The following is a 23941-nucleotide window of genomic DNA, read 5'->3' on the forward strand; positions in this document are numbered from 1 at the left end:
TTCATTATTTATAGTAATTGTAGATATCGAAATTGAAAAGTTTAAATTATTGTTTAAAATATTTTAGTTCATTTCAAACTATTTCTTATGACTGAAAGAAAAGCTTGAAAAAAATAACCCCTTTACTACTTATGATTTTACATCAAAGAGCCTGCTTTTTCACTTCATTAAGCATTATTAACCTTTGTCCTTTATGCTTTTATAGCGTCCAGCGGACCATGCGGTCCAACATGCATGATGGGCGTCATTGGAGCTAGTCTGTTTGTTCTGATCGTGATTGTGGGTTCATTCATTACATGGAGATACAGGTAAGAAGTCAGAAAAAATCAATTATATAGGATAACGAAATTATCTTTTTAATACAATTTCAAAATTTTACGCAATATCATCAAAAAATTATCGGATGAACACATTTTTAAGTCATCTAATTAGAAAATTTTCTAAATATATTTTTTATATTCTATTCTTTATTATAAAACTAAATAACACATTTTTTTTCTTTATTTAGAGATATATTCTTAATTATTAAATTAAATTATACGCAATAAAAAAGCTTTCTATTCTAATAATTTAATTATTATTAAAAATTTTAGTATTATAAAAAAAAGATATTATTTGTTTGGAAGAAACCAATAATGTCACGATGCATTAAAATGGTGATACAGGTAAAATTGTGACAATATCTTGTTAGAAATCTTTCAGTCCATATGGATCTTAAAAGGATTTAGTGAACTATCGTTTCTGGGCCAGTGGCTTATGCAAAGCTTATCGGCTCGAGTCTCATGTTTACAAGGAATTAAGGACATTACGAATTTCGTGGTTAACTAGGATTTTGAGCATGATTTACTTAATCTCCGATTTATCAAAATATAGAAAATGCATAGAATTTTGTACAATGTAAACATAAACAGATCGATACATATTTATTAATTTCAGTATAAAAAGAATTAAAGCGTCACATGCAAATATCAGATGCGCTGATAACAGGTCGATAATCCATAAAATTTCGATTGTTGCCTATGAGATAAACTTACCTTTTCCATCTTGTTACAAATTCTATTTGAAAATTTGCATCACTTTCGCATCACTTTAAATATTTGATATATTTTTTAACTTTATAACTTTCTGACGGATAGATAATTTATTGCAGAAATATAGATCGAAAGAATTTTTCACGAGAGGAAAGAATATATTTGCTTAACTTATCAGGAAGTAAAGCTGAACTTGTTGGCGAAAATTCTTGCATAGAACAAAATTGCGGAAGTTTCGACTGATATGCATATTGTATCTGCACGTAACTTTACACATGTTTTCGCAGCTTGCAATCAGCTATCTTTTCTTTTATTTTTTGTGAAATTTAAATATATGTATTTTATGAGATATAGTTATTTTTTACGTTATAACGTTATGTTATTACGTAACATTTGTCATTTAACTTTTGGTATAAAGCAAATTTAAACCTATGAAAATTGATGCATATATATTTATTAATATCAGAATAAAAGGCATTAAAGCGTCATCCAAGCACCGAGAGAGAGAATATATATAACATACGACAATTTAAAATTAAAGATAACTAACTGTGAAGGGGGTACATATATATTCATATATCTAAAAAATTAACACATTCCATTATAATTTAGTATTAGTATTCCATAATAAATTTCTATCGAATTAATGTGAGGAATTACGAATGCTCTGATCTTGTGTAGGCGATTCAAATTCGCTAACCCGTAGTAAGCTCCAAACTTTCGAATTTGGGTCAATGTCTATTAGAATTTCTCTCCTAAAGTAAGTAGTGACCACAATAGTCCAACTTCTGTTTAGCTGCATTAATACATTTTGAAATATCTCAATCGAAACGCGAAAAGAGAAGAGAACACAATATATTTTATCCTGTGATAAAATATAATATACGTGTACAGTAATTTTTTTGTATTCTTTTACTGAAATAATTTATTAATCTAATTTAATAACATAAATAATTATTCTCCGATAGTTTATAATTATTTTTTGTAGAGAATTCTACATTAATTTACGTTTCTATAATTGATAATGGCACAATTAGCCTAAGTTCAAGTTAGCTCATTTCACGCTAGAAACCAAAATGTGGTGGGTCAACATACCTTATCTTCCGCATCGCGATGCTCTGAATTCCAGGATGGCGGCGAAGGGCGCTCGACGAGAATGCAAACACAGAGTGGACGATGCGGCAAATGGTATTGGTATTTTGCCATCCGACTACATCGATCGTGGTGATGGTCTTTTGATTGGTCTGGACACCTTCACGGCGAATCGTCATCTATTGCTGCCCAAGACGTGTCCGGTAAAATATTTATCTTATCGGTTATCTGCAATCATATCAATCAAAAATTCATAAAGATTTCAATGCAAGAAAAAGGTAAAAATATAAATTTATGAATTTATTTTATTTTTGTATTAAATCAATTTTTGATTAAAATTGATATATTTCCAATAGTTTGAGAAATTTCCATGGTATAAAATCGCTACTTACATGCCATAAATATGAAAAATATATATACAAAGAAAATGTTTATTCGTGATAACAGAAGCTTGCTAATCGGCAATATGTACTTTCGTTTTTATGCAAGTGAAAATTGAGCTTGCTGAAATTATTGCGGTTCAACGCTGGTATATTATTCTTTCGATCGACGTTATCTACAAAGTTGCAGAAACTTTCTTATTACTTTAACGTCGACGTTAATCTAGTCGCAGCAGAGAATTTAAACTTTTCAGCAGATGACGCAGGACAAAAAAGATGTTAAGTTCTTAATAGCTCTTTAATATAGTAATAAAATTATTTGGCAGATCAATTTGAACAAGTAGATTATTTTTAATCTTGCAATTTGCAAATTTTCCATCTTAATTTATTAAATATTAGAAAGATGAATTATTTTAATTAGAAACAAATATATTTTCTAGGAAATAATTTTTTCTTTTTGCAAAACACATATTATATATATTTGCTACATTTAAAATAAAAAAAAATTGCGAAACGAACAAAGAGAAGACACTATTCTTTTTAGATATTAATTCAAGAAATAAATTTCTTGATTGTACAATAATTTTTTAATAGGGCTACTCCAAATTACATATATGTATATCAAGTAAGATAATTCTTAACTCTTCAACAAATTTTTTATGAAAGAAAATTTTACTAGAGGAATAAAAATTTATTACTTATTTCTTTAATATAAATTCTCTTTTCATAAAGAAAAATCGTAAAAATTCGCCTCTTGTCTGCACCTGTGTCTTTAATTGCGCAACACGATTTGCGGTTGCCTGCCGCACGTGATATATTATACGTGCGTGCAGCTGCAATAATCCCGCATAAGCAGCGACATACTAAAGCGCGTAAGCTCCCTCAGCTTTCCGCACGAAGAAGCGCGAAACTACGAAGAGGTTGCCTCTCAGAATCTAAACGCAAACTCGAAAACTCGGTCGAACTTACGTACGTAGTGTTCAGGTTCATCCAGAATATTTGTCTCCTAATCCCATTGATCGTTTGATCGTTTCTCTGAGAAACATGGAAGACGAGCGTTTTGCAAAGCCACACATCGTATCTTCTCAAGAGGATCTCGCTCTTGGATATCGCGAGATATCGTGAGAATATAGCGCTCCATGGCGATTGGCGAGAGAAAAGGAATTAAGATTGTTTGAATTTAAAGCTTAATTTAAAGGTCTTCTTTAAGACCTTGGAAATCTTGAAAATTTCAGAGATCTTATAAATCTTAAGAATTTGGAAAATCGTGGACATTATTTTGAAGTGAATGTGACTCTACGGATTCTATGGAACTGTGTCAATAGAGATACGAAAGAAGTTGTCGTTTTACTACTTCTCGAAAGCTAAAAAGCGAATGGTTTCCCATTTCGTCGTTTCTCCCATCGCTGATGATTTAAATTTCGTTATCTCGAACAATCGCGCATTTTATTGCGTGTCTCTCGCGACGAATAGCAACCTTGACACGTAGAGACCAGTAATTTATGTTGAACGAAATATGCAAAAGAGCCTCAACAGCTGCGCTCACTGTTAGTGACGAAAACTTTTTAGGATCGCTCGTTATTTGCTTCGGAAATTACTCCGAAATTAAAGTACAATTCAGCGCATCTCTCCCGCATCTCGGGACAATTCTCGAAATTTTTGGTATAATTAACAACGTTTGAAATTATTAGAGCGAATTACACGAATTACAATTACTGCGAATTTTTCTCAGAGAATCAAAATCTTCTTAAAATCCAAATCTTTACTATACTGATTTTGCTTACTCTGTGAAAAAAACTTACTTAGTTAATAAAGATTTCATTTAAAGAGAATTTTTCTTTCTTTTTTTCTTCAAAGTTGGAAGAAAATGCAGAAGTTTTATTGCATCCTCTTCAAAGATCGCAAGAAACCGATATCAGAAAGAAGAATTACAAAGTACAGATATATTTTAAATAAAATTATATCAAATTTATTTAATATATATATTATATATATCTTATTTATAATTTAATTTATCTAATAATTTTTAAATTTTGAATTCATGAAATATTTCTTACGATAAAGAAAACTTTTTTCTCATCTCTTGTGAATCAACAAAGAGGTGCGAGCGCATTCCTTTGCTTGGAGGCATCCACAATCGAATGAAAGAACGGCAAAAATGTCGATGAAAAAGATAGAAAAGTAGTGAAATGTCGGCTGAGAGAATTCGCGATATTTCTATTCTTTGCGGGATGTGCGTTCTCCTTGAAGCGACACCAACGAGATAAAGTCGTTGCTTTTATTCGATGAAGTCGGAAAGAAGGCGACTTTAACATGGCATGAGCGATTTAGTGAACAGTGGGTTTGTGAGGCACGTGACGTACACCTAAATCCACCTAGCTTCTACGTCATATTAATTTCGTTATCAGACTTTAGGGAAAAATTATTTTATTACTAATAGAATCTGATCGGGGCAAAATTAATCTGTTCCAATTAATAATTAATATATTTTAATTATGAAATTGAGTTTTATGCTTGGTTTGATTAATTGCTTATTGATTATATTATATTCTTGTTTACGTCAATCATAATACACTAAACGATCCTGCTCGAAATCGCTGAATCAAAAAAGCCCAAGTTTAGCTTAAAGTTGAGCCATTTTTCAACGATCTATATTCATACTTATTATTTGTATAGAAAAAGCAGATAATAAGCATAATATTAATAAAAAATTTTGCCGCGAGAAGAAATATGAAAATATCGAAAATAACGCTATTTTCGCGTAAGTGGATTATAAAATTTATGTATCAAAAATACATCGAGAAATATTCTGTATGAAGGAAGTTTGATCATATTGACGCAAGGAAAATCTTCTGATATTGATTCCTTGTGCAAGATGTGAAGCGAAATACGAGAAATACCTATCTCGCGTCGCATTTTCTCGTAAATATGACCTTTTAGCAATTTACGCGTCGTTTATTGATATAAAATCAAATCTCCATAAAATGAATATGGATTAAGAATGTTTAATCACAGGATCTTGTAATGAAATTCTCAGTAAATCTTGTAGCGCGTTAATTCGTGGTAGCTACTAAATTCGAGGCGGTATCTCCTATTATAACCACGTGATCCTATTATCATTATCGAAACATCGTTTAATTGGATATCCACTTGCGTCCTTTGCGAAGCAGCTCGAGCGAAGTAAATACGCAGATATCGTTTGACACAAACGTGAAAACATGTTCCAGCGAGGCGGAACGTCGGATTAGAGAGAGAGCAGAGCTTTTATCGTAACTGGCACGAAAGGATTTATTAATGCTTACACTCGCTATCCTTACTCGAGATCTCTAAAATTGTTCTCCATGTTGTAAAAAGCCATGCGAAAATTAGAACAGAGAAAAACGATATAATCAATTAATGTCATGAAATATAAATAAATTAAAGACGTCTATAGATAGTGCATATCATGTTAAAGTTAAGCTATCAATGTTTGATAATTTGTCTAACAAGAAAAAAAATTAAATCATGTGAAATGTGAAAATTGTTATTTATTAAATCTGATAAGCTTGCGCGTCAAAATTTTTTTAATTAATTGTGGAAATATTCAATTTGAAAATTTTTGTGAAATTTTAAGCCGGATCCAAAATGGGAATTTCCACGCTCGCTCCTGAAAATCGAGCAAGTGCTGGGCGAGGGTGAGTTCGGACGCGTTTTGCGCGCCAAAGCCATGAACATCGGCGGAATGCCTGGTCCCACGACCGTCGCGGTGAAAACGCTAAAGGAGGACGCGTGTGCCTCCGAGCTGGCGGATCTGCTGTCCGAATACCAGCTGCTGAAGGAAGCCCAGCATCCGAACGTGATCCGACTGCTGGGCGCCTGCACGACGCCGCCAGGCTCGCCAGTCTACCTCATCATCGAATTCGCCGAATTCGGCTCCTTACGGTAAGTATGCGCCGTGATATATTCGACGATTGTTCTGACGTTATGTATGACCCTTCCGTTTCACGGGCTTCTGGTCTTATCGATAAGAGACCTACTAATCGACTGGAAGCGATTTAACGCGATTCATGTGACATGAGTATCAAAATTGGTTTAGCTTCATCTCTCATAATTGTAATAATTGTATAATAATCGTATCTTAAACAATTTTTCAAAAAGAGTGGAATTGATTAATGGAATTAAAGGAATTAATTAAATACATATTAAAGTATAGAAAATTATAAAAGGAAACATTTCTCTTTTGTAATTTAAAAGAAAAATTTTCTCTTAAATTACAAGAAGATATGTAAATCAAGAATGATTAAGTAGTGTAATTTTTTAAAATCAAGAATGATTAAATTAGAGCTTATCATACGTTCAGTATTTTTATTGTATATGTTATTCTTCTTATAATTCAACAATCATTGTAAAAATGATAATTACACAATTTTATTTCGTTTATGTCAACGTTGTCTACGATTGCTCACATATACATCCAAATGAATGATGTTACATAACGAAGGTGACCGACTTATAAACGCAGCAATAATTTCGAGAATTTACCGCGTTATGGAATTTCATCGTACGTGGAATTCCACCATTGCCGGGACAATAACCTTTGCGAAACCAGTTGCACTCGGTAATTAAATTTTTCCGCGGATGCAACACATGCCAAGGTTCACCGCCATTGCAATCCAATCTCTCAGGAATGGACAGATTATTGAACAAGTTTTCCAGATATTGCTCGTGGTTTATAGGAAAATTTGTACGAAATTTCAGCAATTATCTGAGGCGCAGCCGGCACTTAGAGTCGGAAAACAGAATTTCCGGTTCGACGTCTCTGCTTTCGTCGATCAACGCCGGCGAGGAATCACGATGCACCGAAAATAATGCATCGAACTGTATTATAACGCCACGTGATATCCTCTCATTCGCTTGGCAAATAAGCAAAGGGATGGCGTATCTCGCCGATATTAAGGTGTGACAAAATTTTTAATTAAAGTATTTAATATTTCAAATTATTTAACTTATTATTTTGGAAAATATTTAAACGTATTTAAGTTATATGTATATAATTGTTGATTATATATAAAAGCCAATAATTTGAAATTTCTGCAACTTCTTCAAGTTACTTTTTATTGTACCTTTGACTGCATTGCTCCGGAAGGAAACGCAAAAGTCACGAAATGTCTCTCAACTTGGTCGAGTCATTAGCAATTGATCAAAATTTCCTCCTTCACTGCAGTTGGTGCATCGGGATCTCGCAGCAAGGAATGTTTTGCTCGCAACCGGCAAAGTCTGCAAGATTTCGGATTTCGGTCTAACTCGCGATGTATACGAGGACGATGCGTACTTGAAACGAAGCAAAGGACGAGGTAGGATCATTCACTAATTAATATTCTCGAAATTCGTAAACTTTTCTTTACATTTTATCACTAAAATATCATTTTGAAGCAACAATTAGCAATGTCTTAACTAACTAATTACATTAATATTTATTCTCTAGAAGATAACAAATATGTGAAGCTTATTAATATAATATACACAAATAATATAATGATAAATTTTTATAACTCACTGGAAAAATGTATAGACAAAATGCGAAATGTGTTATAATTCAGCATTGAAAAGAGTCAGTGCAATAGTGCAAAGGCCGCAAGTAATACCATTTTAACCTGATACTAACGACGCTAATTTAACCGCGACCGAGCGTAATCCGCTCGTTATTCACTCGGCGGATTCGCGAGAAAAAAACCTTTAATGACTCGCCGGACTCGTACTTCGAATTATCCAAGATTTTACGATTGGTGCTCGCAGTGCCCGTAAAATGGATGGCGCCGGAATCCCTGGCCGACCACGTGTATACAAGCAAATCGGACGTTTGGAGCTTCGGTGTGCTCCTGTGGGAGTTGGTCACGTTAGGAAGCTCGCCGTATCCCGGAGTGGACGTACATAATCTCTACAATTTGCTGAAGGTCGGCTACCGTATGGAAAAACCGTCTAACTGCTCGCAGCAATTGTAAGTGTTTAATAACAATCATGCCATTTTTTAAAACTTGTCTAGCATTCTTATAAAAGAGAGACAAAGCAAAAGAGAAAACCACTGTTTTAAATTATTTAAAAAATCTAATTTTCTTTAGATTATATTTAAAATAAAAACGGATTTCTATAACTGTTTCCTGTACAACAATTTTCTTCTATAAAACTTATAAATTTATGTGTACGTTTGTAAACTTATGTTAGTATTTTTCGAGTAAACTTTATATAATTAACTTAGCTATTTCACGTTGATAAAATGAAACCTTAGGACTACATGCGAGAATCATTTATACGATATTCATAACTGAAGGGAATTCGTTTGTAATTATTCTCAAAAGAGCCTTCATAATTATAGCGTGACTTTATTTCATATGTGAAATATTCATCGTCTTCATGAAGATTAGATCAAGGTTGCAAAGAGTCAACCTCAGTACATACCGAGGTATTATTAAATTAATGATACATGTGATAAAATAAATTAGTAATACAAAGTTTTAATTCGCGCACGCGTACAGAGATGATTCGTCCTTGAGTATGATGCGCGCACGGTATTTTCAATTATCGTTGCTAAAGCTACATTTCTGGAAAAATGCCAGCTTAAAATAAAGTAGGTTAATTTCCTCACAGTTTGTCGTAAAAATATATTCTCTTTACCCAAGCGGAACATTAATTTCCTTCTTTATAACTTCTAAAAGAACACTTCTTCAATGTTCGATTGATATACATTTTTTTTTTCTTTTTTTTCAGATATAAATTGATGGTATCTTGTTGGCATCAAGAACCTAGCATGCGACCATCGTTCAAGGAACTAACTAGCCATTGGGAACGTATGCTAGAAGATGGTGTCGAGTATCTCGATCTCAATCCAAGAACCGTCCATAATCAAGTGTACTTTGCATCCCTGCAAGCCTTGGACAGCGCGAGTTGTAAGTGAAATTAATAAAACGATTCGAAATACTACCATCTATATATAATTCGCTATTATAAAGATTAATCATGTTTAAGTCACATTTAAATTACGTCAACTTATATAAATTATGTTTAATAATTTAATTATTAGAAATTGTCATATATAAATTTGAATAATATACTCTGACAATTACAAATTATTTTCAAATATCACCACGTTAATCTTCATAATTTAATCATTGCTAATAATTATTAGTAATATTTAATCGACTTAAGATAATTACGTCGCGATTTTTATTTTATTTTTTTAGGTTCTGATAATGATCAAAAACTGGACAACGGAACTGGCACTATCTTAAAAACAAATACCGTCAACTATCTTGGTCGAATGCCTTCTGAGGCGGTTACTAAATGTGATAAGATAGATAAACTGCGGGCGCTTTGGCACCCATCCGTAGCGTCTTTTCCCGAGGAAACCATGAAGTCGCCGTACGTGAACGATCGACCAGCGAGCATGAACGCTAATCATTACGAGAGCCCGATAAAGCTGCGAAACATTAGTATGACAAGCAACAGCGAAAATGATCTGACAATACCTTCGAACGAACGTCCTCAGTCCTACATCGATATGCAGGGAAAGAAATCGACAGAGACAGAGGACCTTCTGGTATTTAGCAGTATGGAAGATGATAAGAGCGATAATAACGTGACGAACTGATTGACATAATCTTGTGTTGGATATTTGAAACAAATGAGTATGACACAAATGAGAAAATTTTTAAATGAGGAACACGCCAGTTTTCTGATAAGTCTCGATATTTGAATTAGCTTGGAGACTAATATATGACGAATGAAAAAAAGATAAGATAGCCGAATGATGAAATAATTGACGATTCCGAGTCATGCGAGAGAGGAGAATATTTATTTAACGAAGAAACAGGAGAAAAAATTATGTACGAACAATGGATGAAGAAAGGTAATTGTGATTCGCGTGGGATGAGAAATGCTATTTTCGAAGATGTGGATAAGGATGACGATGGTACGATAAATATGAAAATGTGCTGAATAAATGAAAATTCGCTTAAAGTCGCATTTGCAACAACGAGTATCAACTTCACAAAGTTGAAGAAATTGCGAGTTCAGAAATATCGCAGAAGGAATTTTTTAAACGACTGAACGAAACGCTCTATTAAAAATTAAGAGCAAATTATATCACGTAAAGAGTGGTAATTATATCATATATAAATTAATAATTAATTTGACCTATTTTTATGAACTTAAAATCGTACGACTGTCCGTCAATCATCATTGATAATGAACCTTTTATTACTATTAATAATAATAGTTACGCATTATAATTATTCGTGCGATTTCTCGAAAAAAATCGTCAGGTTTTCCAATTTTCAGCATTTAAGAATCTTTTGCATATCGCACTACGCAAGTGTGATGAGATTTAAAAATAGTTGCTTATTAAGAACATTAAGCTTTTTTTGCGATCTAAGAATGCTACAGGGTGTCTTAAACTAAATATAAATTATTTCTTAAGTATTACTACAGTTCTAATTTTTAATTATTAATTCAATGTTATTCAATTTTAAATGGTCTACACTTCAGCAGAAATTTCATTCGTGGTATAATCGCGCGAGATATTAATGTTATAAGAAGTTGAAGATGGTCTTCCATCATATCTTTCTTAATAAATATCCATGGTTGTGAAGTCGTGCGACAGGACACCCTATTCATGGCGCTAACTTAATTATCTAACTTGAAACTTAATCGTCACGCTTCCTTTGAAACGAATTTTTTATTCTCGCACTAGCTTTTGTGGCTTTCGTGTGTCCGACACAAAATAGCAGATCACATGACAAAGTGATACGATCGAAGGATAGAATTTTTACGAGATATATATTCGAGCTCCGATTGACACAAACCGTATCCGTAAGATAAAGATTGTGCTTCGACGTAAACGACGTTACCTCAATGTAAACGAGAAATCGTCCTTTTTGTATTTATGTATAAAACGCAACATTCCATACGATTAGCATAGTTATTTATCGTTTTACGGGTTCGACAACGATTGCGCATAATTTTGATTTGTACCGATTTTTTTTTTATTTACTGTCCGATGTGTTAAGCGACAATGATATCGAACACGCGCCTTACCAGTTAACATTGTGCCATATTATTTTTTTGTGATTAATATATAACGAAATGTATAAAAGATGCTTCCAGATGGAGAATATCTTTACATCATCCTTACCTGGTTTACATTACAACAGCACTTGTTTTCTCAATAATAATCTTTTTAAAAATAAGAAAAATCTAAAAAGAAAGTAAAAAGTTAGGAAGAAGAGAAAGGAGAATAAGGATTAGAGAGAGAGGAAAAGAAAAAAAGAGAGAAAGAGAGAAGTGATTTTCTATATTATTATTTAAAAAAGTTTTCTTTTAAAAATATGTATGTGGCTATAAAAGATAATACACATATAATGGATATAAATTTTAATATTAATATTTATGAATATAATTTTTTTACTTTACAATATAATTATATACATATAAAATTCTATATAAAAAAATATGATTTAAATTTCAGAACGTAGAAACGGGATGAAAATTTCATTCCCACGAGTTACAATAGAAATGAAAAATTATTCTTTATTTAAATCAGCCATTGTCAAATGTATAAAATCAATCGCGGCATATAAAATGAATCTTACAAAGTACTCTTACATGTATAAAAAGAAAGAAAAATCACAAATTCAACTTATCAATGCGAAATTCGCAGTCATTCCTCGTAGAATTGAAATCGGAGGTCTTCTTTTCACCAACTTCACCGAGTAGATTCAATTCATCAATATTTGTCGTGAAAGAGTGAGGTATAACACCACCATCGGACTTATGAACCTCGTTAGATCGATCGATTTTATGATATTTTATACTGGCAGTTTCTTGTATAACAATCGGTGGTAACAAATCGTCTAAAAAAATATTTAGACTGACAAATGCAAAAGTATTGACATCATAATATCAATATAACCATATCACAATTGAGTGCGACAAGTAAAAAAAAAATATAGAAAATTTTTTAGCAATATATCTTGGTATAAAAATCGAGAAAATGCACACAAAAAAGAAGCGAGACGACAGCAAAAACAATTACAATAATAAAATCATCATATTATAATAATAAAATGGATTATTAACCGCGACTTACCGGTCTCGTCGGTGTTGTTCGACGTACAGCTACCCTCGTTCTCAGATACCGTCATCGTGGCGCACTTAATGCTCTCCAATAGCTCGCTATCCGACGTCGCGAGGAATCGCAAGCAACCGATACCATGGATCGTCTTCACAAGCCTTGTGAGATCCTCAGGTAAGTGGAACTTCTTGAAGAGCCGCGCTTCCTCCGGTATACGATCCGGTTTGCAATACGGCAATTGTATCGTGTAATATCTCTTATTTCTTTGCGGATAGTTCTCCTTCAGCAGACACAGCAGGTGATTGTCCACGTGCCGATACACAATCGTTGTGTCGGATTTTGCGGACGACATCGATGGCGATGTCACGACGAGCACGACGTCTGCAGTCTGAAACGCCGCATTGCACCAGAGTCCCGGATCCTATATCAATGTTACAAAGTTATCTTCCCTTCCATTAATTAATTTATTTTATTTGAATCAAACTTTCATTACAAATTAATTTATTAGTTAATTATAATTTATTTTGAAAACAATTGAAATTATAAGACATACCGATTTATTACATTACTTACTTTGTTGGCAGTTTCTGCGATATCAAACACATCTATCATGGCATTAATGTTACAACATTTCAAATATTTTGTCAATTCCGCCATTACATTCACGTGTGCCGGATGTGACGGGGTGTACACCAACAAGCAATTTGGCCTCATTGCTATTCTCTTTAAAACTATTTAATAGATCCGTATAAGAAGAAAAGAATTAAAATAAATGTAGAAAAAAATTAAAATTCTTACCTCTCTTTCTATAAAGCTTGAACGCATGATACAGCGCGTATAATAAGACAGGTGGTATCCATATTAAACTGATTATCATAATCAGCAATTTATGGGATGGGTGTTCTGAGAAATGCGAAATTAACGCTGTTAAAAGAGTCGTTAGAGTTGCAAAAAAAAATGAAAAAAAAGCGTGACGCGTTAAATTATCTTTACTTATGTTAATGTATGATGACGTGCTGTTCGCGCATCCATGTTCGCCGCATTTTGGATGTAACGCTGCGACTTTGATGTAATACACGCCGTCTGGTGCCGAGAAGTTATAGCGCAAGTATTCGTTATTTTTATTCGCGGATATAATCGCCACGCTGACTGTCGATTGCGTGTCGTTATTGATTAACCATACTTTGTACTCTGTCACATTGTATCTTGTCGGGAGCGGTTGTACGTACAACGCTAGATGTGATAAGTCCGACACGTCTATGTATATAAAAGGTGTGAATATTTCGACTTGGATGCCGTCCTCTGAAAGATACGCATAGATATAGTTGAGAATTTATGAACAATGCCGTTAAAGAGACGTGGAAAAAGAGGACCCACCGATCAATTTGTGATGTGGCACGAAGAAGATATATTTTTTGTTGTGCACATGATTTTCCTCGATCGCTCGAACATACTCTAATTGTAAGCGATATGGGGATCCTTCATACGTAGCATCGGAAAATGGACACGATACGTATAAGTTTTTGGGCGCGGGATGACTGGCATTTCCATATAATTGTATGTATCTACACGCGTTTTCATTCTTGTTGGCGATATTTTGATAACGCGTAGTTAACCCTATTTTACAAATAAATTTTTAATGCGCAACGAGAAATATTTAATTAATTAAATATTTATTTTTAATTTAAATATTAAATATTTCAATAGAAAGTGTAATTGCGAACATCTCCTTACTATGAAAATTGATATCTGAGATCGTTAAATTAAATGCGGTCGCTTTATGTTGATCATTGAAGTAATGCACGTACGCATATAAGGCGAAGATTGCGACGTTATCTTGTTTAGATGATTTCTTATCGACTTCGTCAAATTTTAGATTTACGCAATCTAAAAAAAATCATGCAATAGTGAGTGAATTTAATTCATGAAAAAATCTCCGTTTTAATTTATCATTTCGTACTTTCTCCCCTTTGTACTCGCGTTAATACACATTGGAAATCTGGTATTGGTATCAGATTAGTCTAAAAAAATTTTTTAAAAATTATTATAGATATATAGAGAAAAATAAAGTTATAAAATAATGTCATGCTTAGTTATGTTTCTTTTCGGTTAGATTTATTATTGTTATTTATTATTATTGTGCTTTCTGAGAGGATATCTTCTTGTTGTCGATTAATTATATATTTTGAAAATAGCAAAAGATCGTCTCTTATAAGAACAGATAATGGCAGAAAAAAGAACCGAAATCGATTGCGCCGTCTCGCTTGAATATCGTTCGCAAAGATACTTTCTTTTAAATAAATCTAAGTATGAGAAATAAAGGAACAGAGTGACTCTTTAATTAAATTCACAAACCCGTATATCCTGTATAAATATAGAGTATTTGTCTGTATATATATATATATATATATATATAAATGTTGATGATTAATCAATTCGAGGTAGAAGAAGATAATACTGATAGAATAAAAAGCAAAGATAATTTTATTTTTATTCTTATTATCAGTTGCTTATATAATGCAAAAATAGTGTTTGCTAATATCTCTGTGCGATCACATAAATGCCTTACGAGCAATTTAAATCATATCTATATGAATAGCCACGTAACCTAATCATATATGTATAATTTACATGTTGTTTCAAGGATATAACACTCTGACATTATTAGAAGTTACATTAAAAAATAATCTTAAGTTATAAAATGATTTTAAAAAATGTATTCACGTCTAATTTTCACTTTTGGATGAATATTTCATCGACAAATAGACATGTAAAAAAAAGCGCGCAATTTCTTGAGATACTCTGTATGTACATACGTCATGTGACATTGCTGGTGATTTAAAATTTAAGCATGTGTTGTGTGTGTATGGATGTGTTCTATTGTGCTGTGCGTGTGATTAGAAGAAGATATAATACTTACCAGATTTTGACAGTAGTGTGGATAACAATACGAGGCTAAGACGCGTTCAGTCAAAAAACACAGAACGATCACGAAGAAGAAGCTGTGAATTGTTACGTGCATTTTTAGGTTACCCATTATTTGACAATACACAGCATTTGATAGACACAGCACGTGTCATCGATCTCAACATGTCAATTGTCTTGAAGTTTGTCGAGAACTCCGATTTTTACGGAACCGATGTTATCTCATGCTCCGATTTACATGCTCCACCTTGATTAGATTTAAACAACGCAAAATACTCTATTGTGTACTCTATACTGTACACGACAGCGTCAACTTTCTATCAGACGTGAGGTCAAACTGCGTATTGACGCGAGAAGACTCTGCTGGGAATGACAAGTACTGCTTATATAGCCTGGAGTCGACAAAGACGATCTCTACAAGGCAAATCATCAATGATTCAAGCCATTTAAAGTAATCAGACAGTGAAAAAAAATTACACTACACGCACTAGGTAAATTAGAAAAAAAAACCAAAAGAGAAAAACTGTATGTCATTAGATTTTTTCTTAATGTTGAAATATATTTTCGAATTATAACGCAACTGTAACACGTATTTGCAAAGCACAAATGTGAAAGTTTGATTGATGAAAGAAAGAAGATAAATTTTCTGAGATTTTGATAAAATAAAAGATAAAGGTATTGCATTAAAACAATATTGGTAATTTAAAAACTATAAGAAATTAAATATAAGATAGAATTGAATTAAGAAGAATAAAAAAGCATTATTTTTAATTTTATAACTAACTTTCATTTTGTAATTTTTGCAGAAAATAAGATACATGTTAAAAGAAACGCTTGATGCATGTTAAATAGAAGGATCACTTAAATAACAAAATTATTACGTGTTAAGAGGAAGGATCATTTAAATTATTATGTGCCTTGCGACATAAAAAATAGTATGATTTATGTTTCTTCACAATTGGTTGATTTCATAAACGTCAGATTTTAGATAAGATAAAATTTATTGCAGACTGTGCCAGTAGAAATAAAAATTGCTTATAATTATAACATATATTGCAATCTTAAATGACTATATTTTTAAACTGTTACATAAAACGTTTCAGTTTTCCAATGAATTTGTTGATTAATCATAATTAAAAATTCTGTTATTAATCTTATCTTCAACATTAAAATATCTGGAATAATTTAATTAAGATTATATGTTTTCTTTTCAAAATGCGCTTTTTTAAACTTTAAGCGCTTTCCATTTAAAGTATAATCACGCTGGTCTTTTTATAATTGAAAATATATTCAGAATTCTGAATACGTTTGCTCCAAAACGCTTTGCTATTAAAAAAGTTTCAGACACCGTATGTAGTACACCACATCTTTATCTAACATACTTTCGTCAAATTGCATTGATCATGAATGCCGACGTGAGTCTTGGTAGGAGGTAAATACGATTAAAAGTTCTTTGCACTCTTCGTGCGGACGCGATATTGTCGATGTAGCGAATTCATTATCAATTTGCAACTGCACGCACTAGATAACTTCGTAGATTTGCACGATATCTTTTGGACACAACACGCTATGAAAAAATTTCTTAGAGGAGAGAAAGATTATAACGAGATTCAACAAAATAGGTACAACTGTATAAAAAGATATTTAAAAGGCTCTTGAGATGATACAGTCATTTTAGTGAAAGGGAAAATGCGCTCTGTTGAAAAGAGAAAGGCTTTCTTTCTCATCAAAATAAATCATAAAATCAAATAAAGAGCGTAAACGTACGTTATTTAAAAATTATGGTCTTAACATAAACACGTTGTTGATAATATTGATCGCCGCATTTAAATGATTCTGACCGGCTTAATTGGCGACAGGATCAAAGTGCTTCTGTAGACCCTGCCAGCATTCGTAGTAGTTGTCATCTAGCTTATTACAGAGCTTACTGGCCCATTCCGCCACGGCCATGCTATACGAGGTCTCAAACATAAACGCCTGCGTACCATCGGCAATCCGCTCCGGTACTAGTTCGTTTTTGGTCGCGGCCTCAAAGCACTGTCTATCAGGACCATGCGGAGTCATGAGAGAATGTAACGACGCACCACCGGCGGAGAAACCATCCTCCTTCGCCTCGTAACGACCCTTTATCAACCCCATAAATTCGCTCATGCAGTTTCCTAAGAATTAAACAGCAAGGTTTTGTCAAGAGAGTGTATTTTTTTTAATAATTTACCTATATAAGATATATTAAGATTAACTAACTTGTGGAAGAATCCCATTAAATAATAATACAATTTTAGTAATTTTAAATAAAGAGCCACGCGCTGTAGACTGTGCGCAGTAAGTTCTGTTTAAAATGCTTATTTATTATTCGTTTCGACTGATGCTGATACATACATAAGTGACACCACTGTTTAATAATATAAACAGTAAAGGGGTAGCATATATTAACATAAATTATTATAAAACAAGACTGAAGAAAAAAATTAAGTATAAAAAACAAACATTACATACGTTATCTCTTTTAAACATAAATTATTCCCACTAATGATATTTCAAAAAAGCCTCTATCAAATCACTTGCTTAACTATGTAAATTATCTCGAGAAATATAGCGGAATCCAATCCAAACTCCACATCGCTAATAAAATTCTTCCTCGTTAAACATAATGATTTAATTTCTTTAATGCCTGATATTTGACAGAAATTGTCGCGAAATCCGACATGTTGACAAATGTCGAATAAATCATTTAAATAATGAATCGACCCGTCTTCGTTGATTTTCATCATTGACTGGTATCATTGAAAAGCCGGCATGCGAAATATAGCGGCGAAGCGCACATATAGCGCGTCATAACGATTCGCGATCGCGCAACGAGACGCACCGACAGAATCTGCAATGGAAATTCCGCGTATTTTGCATATTATCGCTCTCCACGCGCTGCCGACTTATTCATTAACGTGGGGAATGGCCCGCATTGAAAACACGCTGCTATACTGGTTATCAAATCTCGGAGAAAGCAGCGAGCGGCTACTCTTACTGATGCTCGCCATTTTGAGACGCGTATTATATTTTTCATATTGCATAGTTTCGTATTTGCGAAATAAAAAAATTGTATAAATATCTGTCAATGTGTAATGTATACATTCCATAGAAAAATATTTAATAAAATTCACTAGTTTAGGGAAAAAAAAATGAAGTTATTTTAGAGAAGCAAGGAAATTATAATTATTAGTTTCAAATGTCATCGAAATATTTCACAAAATAATTCAATAATAATTTTAATTGATAATTATTTTTTGTGATTATGTGTTTTTAATTTTATGTTAGTGAAGAATTTTAATACCAATTTTTTCTTGTTGTTATTTTTATTTTTTATTTGCTTTCTTAAAATAATTCCTTTTTTTCCTAAATTAATTTATTTATCAAATCTTTTTTTATAGAATGTATATAGTATTGCATATTAATTATTTATGACAAATAATTATTTGACAAAATATTAATATTTTTCAAGATGTAATTTCCAATCATCTTTTCGTAATAATTTTTTACCTATTTCACACGATTTCACATGCTATTATTTATTAAATAAATATGCATGATTTTTTAAAATATTTATAATTTATAGTTTCGATATTCGACGACAAAAATAATAATTACTTTCTCCATAGCAAGCAAAAATTCGTTGTCGTAGGCTTGTAATAAAATCCTTGATAATAATCAATATTAATTTCACGATCAGAAAATACCATCACGCGTTTAGTTCATCGTGATAGTTATTCCAATTTCAATCCTATAATTTCGCGTGTAATTTCTATACAGCGGAACGGACGCTCTCGAGACTCTAATAATGGTCGCTTCTTGTAGTTTTCAATTACTTAATCCGTAAGGATGCGTTCTCGTCGATAAACATTGTGCCTATATGTCTTTCTCTTTGCACGCAACTTTCTCAATAAGAGCACAATAATACAGCGAGATACAACTACAACCATGACGACAAGGACGAATGCGACATCAAACGAAAGTGGTCCGTTCCGTCTTGTAATCGATCGGATCGTGATAGAAAATCGGTGAAACGACTCATCGAAGAAAAAGACATTGTACTACGATCGGTCGCCGGGAAAAATTTCGAGTTTTCTCTGTGCCAACTCGGTTGCACAATTTTCAGGAGCGCTCTTCCGGAACGAAGACGCTACCGAGTCGAGTTCGGCGAAATACTCGCTTGAACTCTTGCCGTATGTACTCGACCCAAGAGATCAGAACAGATCTTGCAATTTTAATATACCGTATATTCAGTATATTAAACATGTTACAAACTGATAAAGTAGAGTTCAAACATCGTACAAATGATTATCAAGTAACACAAAAATCCAAAGAATGATTAAAAGAGAAATTTAAAAAGGAACGAAATCTAATTGTAAGACATCTTTTGATGTTTTATATATTTATATATTTATCTAAAGCCACTACTTGTTAAACCTATATTCTTTTTGTTTAAATGAAAGTTTAAATGCGATATTAGAAATCGCGACACTAGCACAAATAGTGTTTTAATAATTCTTGTCAGACATCCTATGTAATTTATTTTATACAATTATTAATTTGTATAAAAAGAAATTGTAATACGCATGCCAAGCCTCTTGTCCTTATTTCGTCGGCACGTGTATAAACGCAAAAGGAATATTAATAAGGAATATATTTTCTACTTACGATGATAGTAAGGAGGTCGGAAAGTGTGCTCCTGCACGGACCATCGGGGTGGAAAGATCACGAAGTCAGCAGCGGCGGTTCCAGGCTTGTTAGTGGGACACGTTAGCACAGTGAAGATGGACGGGTCCTGTAAAATTAATTAAATTATTCATTCCGAGAGTGTCATGATCGAATTTGAAGGTTATATAAAAATCTTATTTGCTATACATATATTTATATTGATTTACTATACATATATATTTATATTATATTAATATTAAACGCAAAAATTTGAATTTCATATTTAAAAAGGATTTTAAAAAAATTGGAAAGAAGAAATTTAACGCATCGGTGAAGATAATATTCAATTACCCTTCCTGTATTGTATACATATAGAAATTTTAGCTAACATATATGAGAAATTTTACACATGTAGAAATTTCTTTTCAGATCTTAGAACTTTCTTGGATACTCATGAAGAGATCTACTCACGCAGTGGTCAAAGGAGACCGAGTTGATGACCATAAATCTATCGAGATCATATTTGTAAGGTACGTAATTGCCATGCCATGCGACTACGTCGAAGGGACTGTGACCTTGATCAGCCGTAAACAGCTTTCCCTGATATTTGCATACGATCTCGTAATCGATCTCGCGATCCTCGTACCAAGCCACCGGTGTCTGAAAGTCTCTCGGACTCGCCAGGCCGTTCGCTCCTACGCGTTAGCCTCGCTCATTAATTCGCTCGTTAAAGAACCATTAATTTATCGAGTTTTCAATCAAAGAAATTTAATTTTCTTCAATCCGATTAAGAGAAGAATCGCGTGTCATATTATTTTTCATGAATTTTCCATCTCGAAAATAAAATACAAAGAGTTCAGTGGTCGGACATTAAGAGTTATAAATTTACATTAATTTTCTCCAAGTCTAAAAAAATATAGACTGCAGCTTCTACGCGCGATCGTTCGAATTTCGACGATTACCTATTGGTCCCAATTCCGGCAGCTGAAAGTGATTGTCAAAGACCTCGAGAATATAACCTCTGGATGGACCGAAGACGGTCACGGAGAATCGCATTCCCTGCTGAATGACGCATATCTCATTCGGCTCGCATCGCATCTTACCGAACTCGGTAGTGATTTGCAGAGCGCCTAATTGCGGCACTGCAATCACAATCAGAATTTCGCTTTAATAATGTATGTTTTTCTTTTTCTTAAAAAAGATACAACATCGTCTTCCTACTATTGCCTACCGATGAGAAAATCACCATCGGCGTTATAGAAAGCCCTGTCTTTCATAGAAGCATTGCACAAGTACACATGTATCGCGACGCCCTGACGCATTCTAGGATCGCCCGCACCGCACAGAGTGTGAAGACCCTCGATAAAATCGACTTCAGGATCTCGTCGACTCGGGACATCGAAAGGCTTCCATCTTAGCTGAAACGCGAGCGGTTAGCTTCAAAGAAACTATTCTTTTAAGTTTCAATGGTTAAATTGAAGATTTCAGTGCAATAGATAGATTGACTTTGTTTCTTTTATATTGAAAAAAAAATAATCTCAAAATTAAAAAACTAGATTTAGAATTTAATTGTTCAGTTAAGTCATTATTATGAGACTAAACTCTTGAATTCGATATCGCGGAAATTTACCTGATTGGGATTCGGATATGTCTTATTCCAGTTGTCCACTATGTAAGATTCGATACCGCAGGCTCGAATAAAGGGCTTGAACGGTTTATGAACAACAGACGGTTTTATCCGATAGAGCCACGATCTTTTATTTTGATTTCGTGGAACTAAGAAATAAAAATAATAGCGCTTCCAAAGAATAATATATATAATGCATAATAAATGTACATAACAATATTATATTAGCGACGAATAAAAAATTATTTAAACAACTAATTCAAAACTATAATGATATTGCTGCAAAATAGTGTTACAGTTTTAATCCTTCTCTTATCAGTCTGATAAGAATGGCACATGACAAGAATCGCGATAAGAATCTAATTGTTCTAAATTAAATTTAACTTCCTCAAACCAAGACAAAACTTTCTATTTTATTTCACCATTTAAAATTTTATAAAACGACATTTTTTTTACTCTAGTTAATAAACTTTGAGCTTGATTTTAAGACACTAATTTTCTGAATTTTGATTTCAGATTTTATGACAGTCGTATGATAAGATGAAAACATATGGAGAGTATCGAATTCGAAATACATAATTGAAGTAAGAAATAATCTTTAAAAAAGGATACATTGCTCCAAAAATGTCGATAGAATTACACAAATGAAACGCGCGATTTTACTCACCGGTGAATGCTGTTCCCGACAATTGTTCGGCATAAAGATTGTATGGACATTTCTGCGGATTATTCTGTCCAATGGGCAGTGCCCCTGGACAGCGCACATCCTCACTAGAAAACTCGCAGCCGAAACCCGTAAGATACTAAAAGATACATATCACATCTTGATAGAAAACTAATTTTTCTTATTAGATCAATATACGAACTTTCACTGTATCAAGTTTTCTTTTTAAATTTTCGCAGATTTTTCTTTATCAAAATTGTGTTCCAATAATTGTATATTTTCGCATATTTATTTAAAATAGAATAATGCTATTTTAAATTCTAAAAATATCATATTATACGAAAAAATTTGAACTATTCGCAGAATTAAAAAATTATTAATTTATATAGACAATTTCCCAGCTATTATTTTCGCAAAAGAAAGATAGTAATTTTCGATATGACAAGAATAAAAACTACAAATTGAAATTTTCGTAAAAACTGCAGAATCGATATCGAAATCAATAGCTTCGCTACCTTTAGCTCGTCCTTCATCATCGCCAGCAACAAAATTCTTTTCTCGGGGGGCAACGGCGCCTCTTTCGTTAACGCGAAATACGGAGATTTCCGCGGCACTCCTCCGTTTTATATAAACGCAGTTGTCCTTAAGCGACGCAATAACGATGAGATCAATGCTATACAAAAAACATGTTTATCTACTTGTGGACCAATCAGGCGCAACTATCCACGTAGGCACGACTACGTTTTAACAGGCTTGGCTGCCTCTGATAACCAGTCAAAGAGCCAGAAATTCCACATCACGTTACGGAATTTATCGTCGAGCCTCTCGCCGCCTAGACGAGCCCCTCGCAACCGTGGCTCATCGATTTACCAATCGTCGTATGATTTTTTTATTGACCCGTATTCAAATCAGTCTCTAACATCGCCAAGTATTCTCTATAAAATTGTGACAAATATATAAATCTTTTATTTAATTATAATATTCAAAATTGTGCTAAATATATAAATCTTTATTTCGTTATAATATTCAAAATTGAGTCTCTGGAATTTATTATTAACAAAATTCAATAATTTTCACAGTTTTGAGATAACACTGACGACATAGAAATGTTCTATACTATGCATAGATTTTCCTTCAAATAACTATGTGTCTATTGCATATTGATCAAATACCTAATTAGCATCGTATTTATTGAAAAGAATTCTCATATTTTCTGAAAAGATTTACGAGCAAAATAGACGTGTACGACTTGGAAAATATCACTCCCATGTTGATTGCTTAACGTCATTTTAAAATTTACGTCTTGTTTGCTATGATTAATATCGTATCAGAGTACGCATGCTTGCGCTTTAATTATCATATTCTTTTATTAATAATTAAATTGAATGAGTTATATTGCCACAGCGGTAATTTTTTCAAATTATC

The 23941-nt window shown here is 33.0% G+C and overlaps 3 protein-coding genes across 4 annotated transcripts in view; 1 reads left to right on the forward strand and 2 right to left on the reverse strand.

The window, feature by feature from the left end:
* Ret (protein kinase receptor Ret oncogene) overlaps positions 1-11871 on the forward strand; it is a 55430-nt gene extending 43559 nt beyond the window's left edge. Inside the window, exons 13-20 of the mRNA XM_083051382.1 lie at positions 206-308; positions 2161-2326; positions 6117-6424; positions 7241-7439; positions 7707-7836; positions 8279-8480; positions 9248-9426; positions 9721-11871. Of these exons, the coding sequence (XP_082907508.1) occupies positions 206-308; positions 2161-2326; positions 6117-6424; positions 7241-7439; positions 7707-7836; positions 8279-8480; positions 9248-9426; positions 9721-10127 (1694 nt within the window). The 3' untranslated portion in view covers positions 10128-11871. The remainder of the gene's footprint in view (positions 1-205; positions 309-2160; positions 2327-6116; positions 6425-7240; positions 7440-7706; positions 7837-8278; positions 8481-9247; positions 9427-9720) is intronic.
* Positions 11872-11979: 108 nt separating this feature from the next.
* LOC145943670 (uncharacterized) lies at positions 11980-15991 on the reverse strand. Its single transcript, XM_083051391.1, has 9 exons — positions 15529-15991; positions 14569-14629; positions 14343-14495; positions 13986-14225; positions 13602-13910; positions 13407-13511; positions 13182-13339; positions 12624-13029; positions 11980-12387 (listed from the first exon to the last, which is right to left on the reverse strand). Exons 1-9 carry the CDS (start codon positions 15643-15645, stop codon positions 12161-12163), a joined length of 1776 nt encoding a protein of 591 aa, XP_082907517.1. The 5' UTR covers positions 15646-15991; the 3' UTR covers positions 11980-12160.
* Positions 15992-16542: 551 nt separating this feature from the next.
* On the reverse strand, positions 16543-23160 carry Hgo (homogentisate 1,2-dioxygenase). 2 transcript variants are annotated; one of them, XM_083051402.1, is made up of 8 exons: positions 23032-23160; positions 22520-22655; positions 21856-22001; positions 21457-21643; positions 21188-21367; positions 20697-20920; positions 20226-20352; positions 16543-17692 (listed from the first exon to the last, which is right to left on the reverse strand). In XM_083051402.1, the coding sequence occupies exons 1-8, from the start codon at positions 23050-23052 to the stop codon at positions 17379-17381; spliced, it is 1335 nt and encodes a 444-aa protein (XP_082907528.1). In that variant the 5' UTR covers positions 23053-23160; the 3' UTR covers positions 16543-17378. The 2 variants fall into 2 exon arrangements, with proteins under 2 accessions (XP_082907528.1, XP_082907529.1); XM_083051403.1 differs by lacking the exon at positions 16543-17692 and adding an exon at positions 17740-18408.
* Between the last annotated feature and the right edge of the window lie 781 nt (positions 23161-23941).

Source organism: Prenolepis imparis, unplaced genomic scaffold (assembly GCF_030444845.1).
Source record: "Prenolepis imparis isolate NDT839.2.m4 unplaced genomic scaffold, iyPreImpa1.0 SCAF_12, whole genome shotgun sequence".
NCBI lineage: Eukaryota > Metazoa > Arthropoda > Insecta > Hymenoptera > Formicidae > Prenolepis > Prenolepis imparis.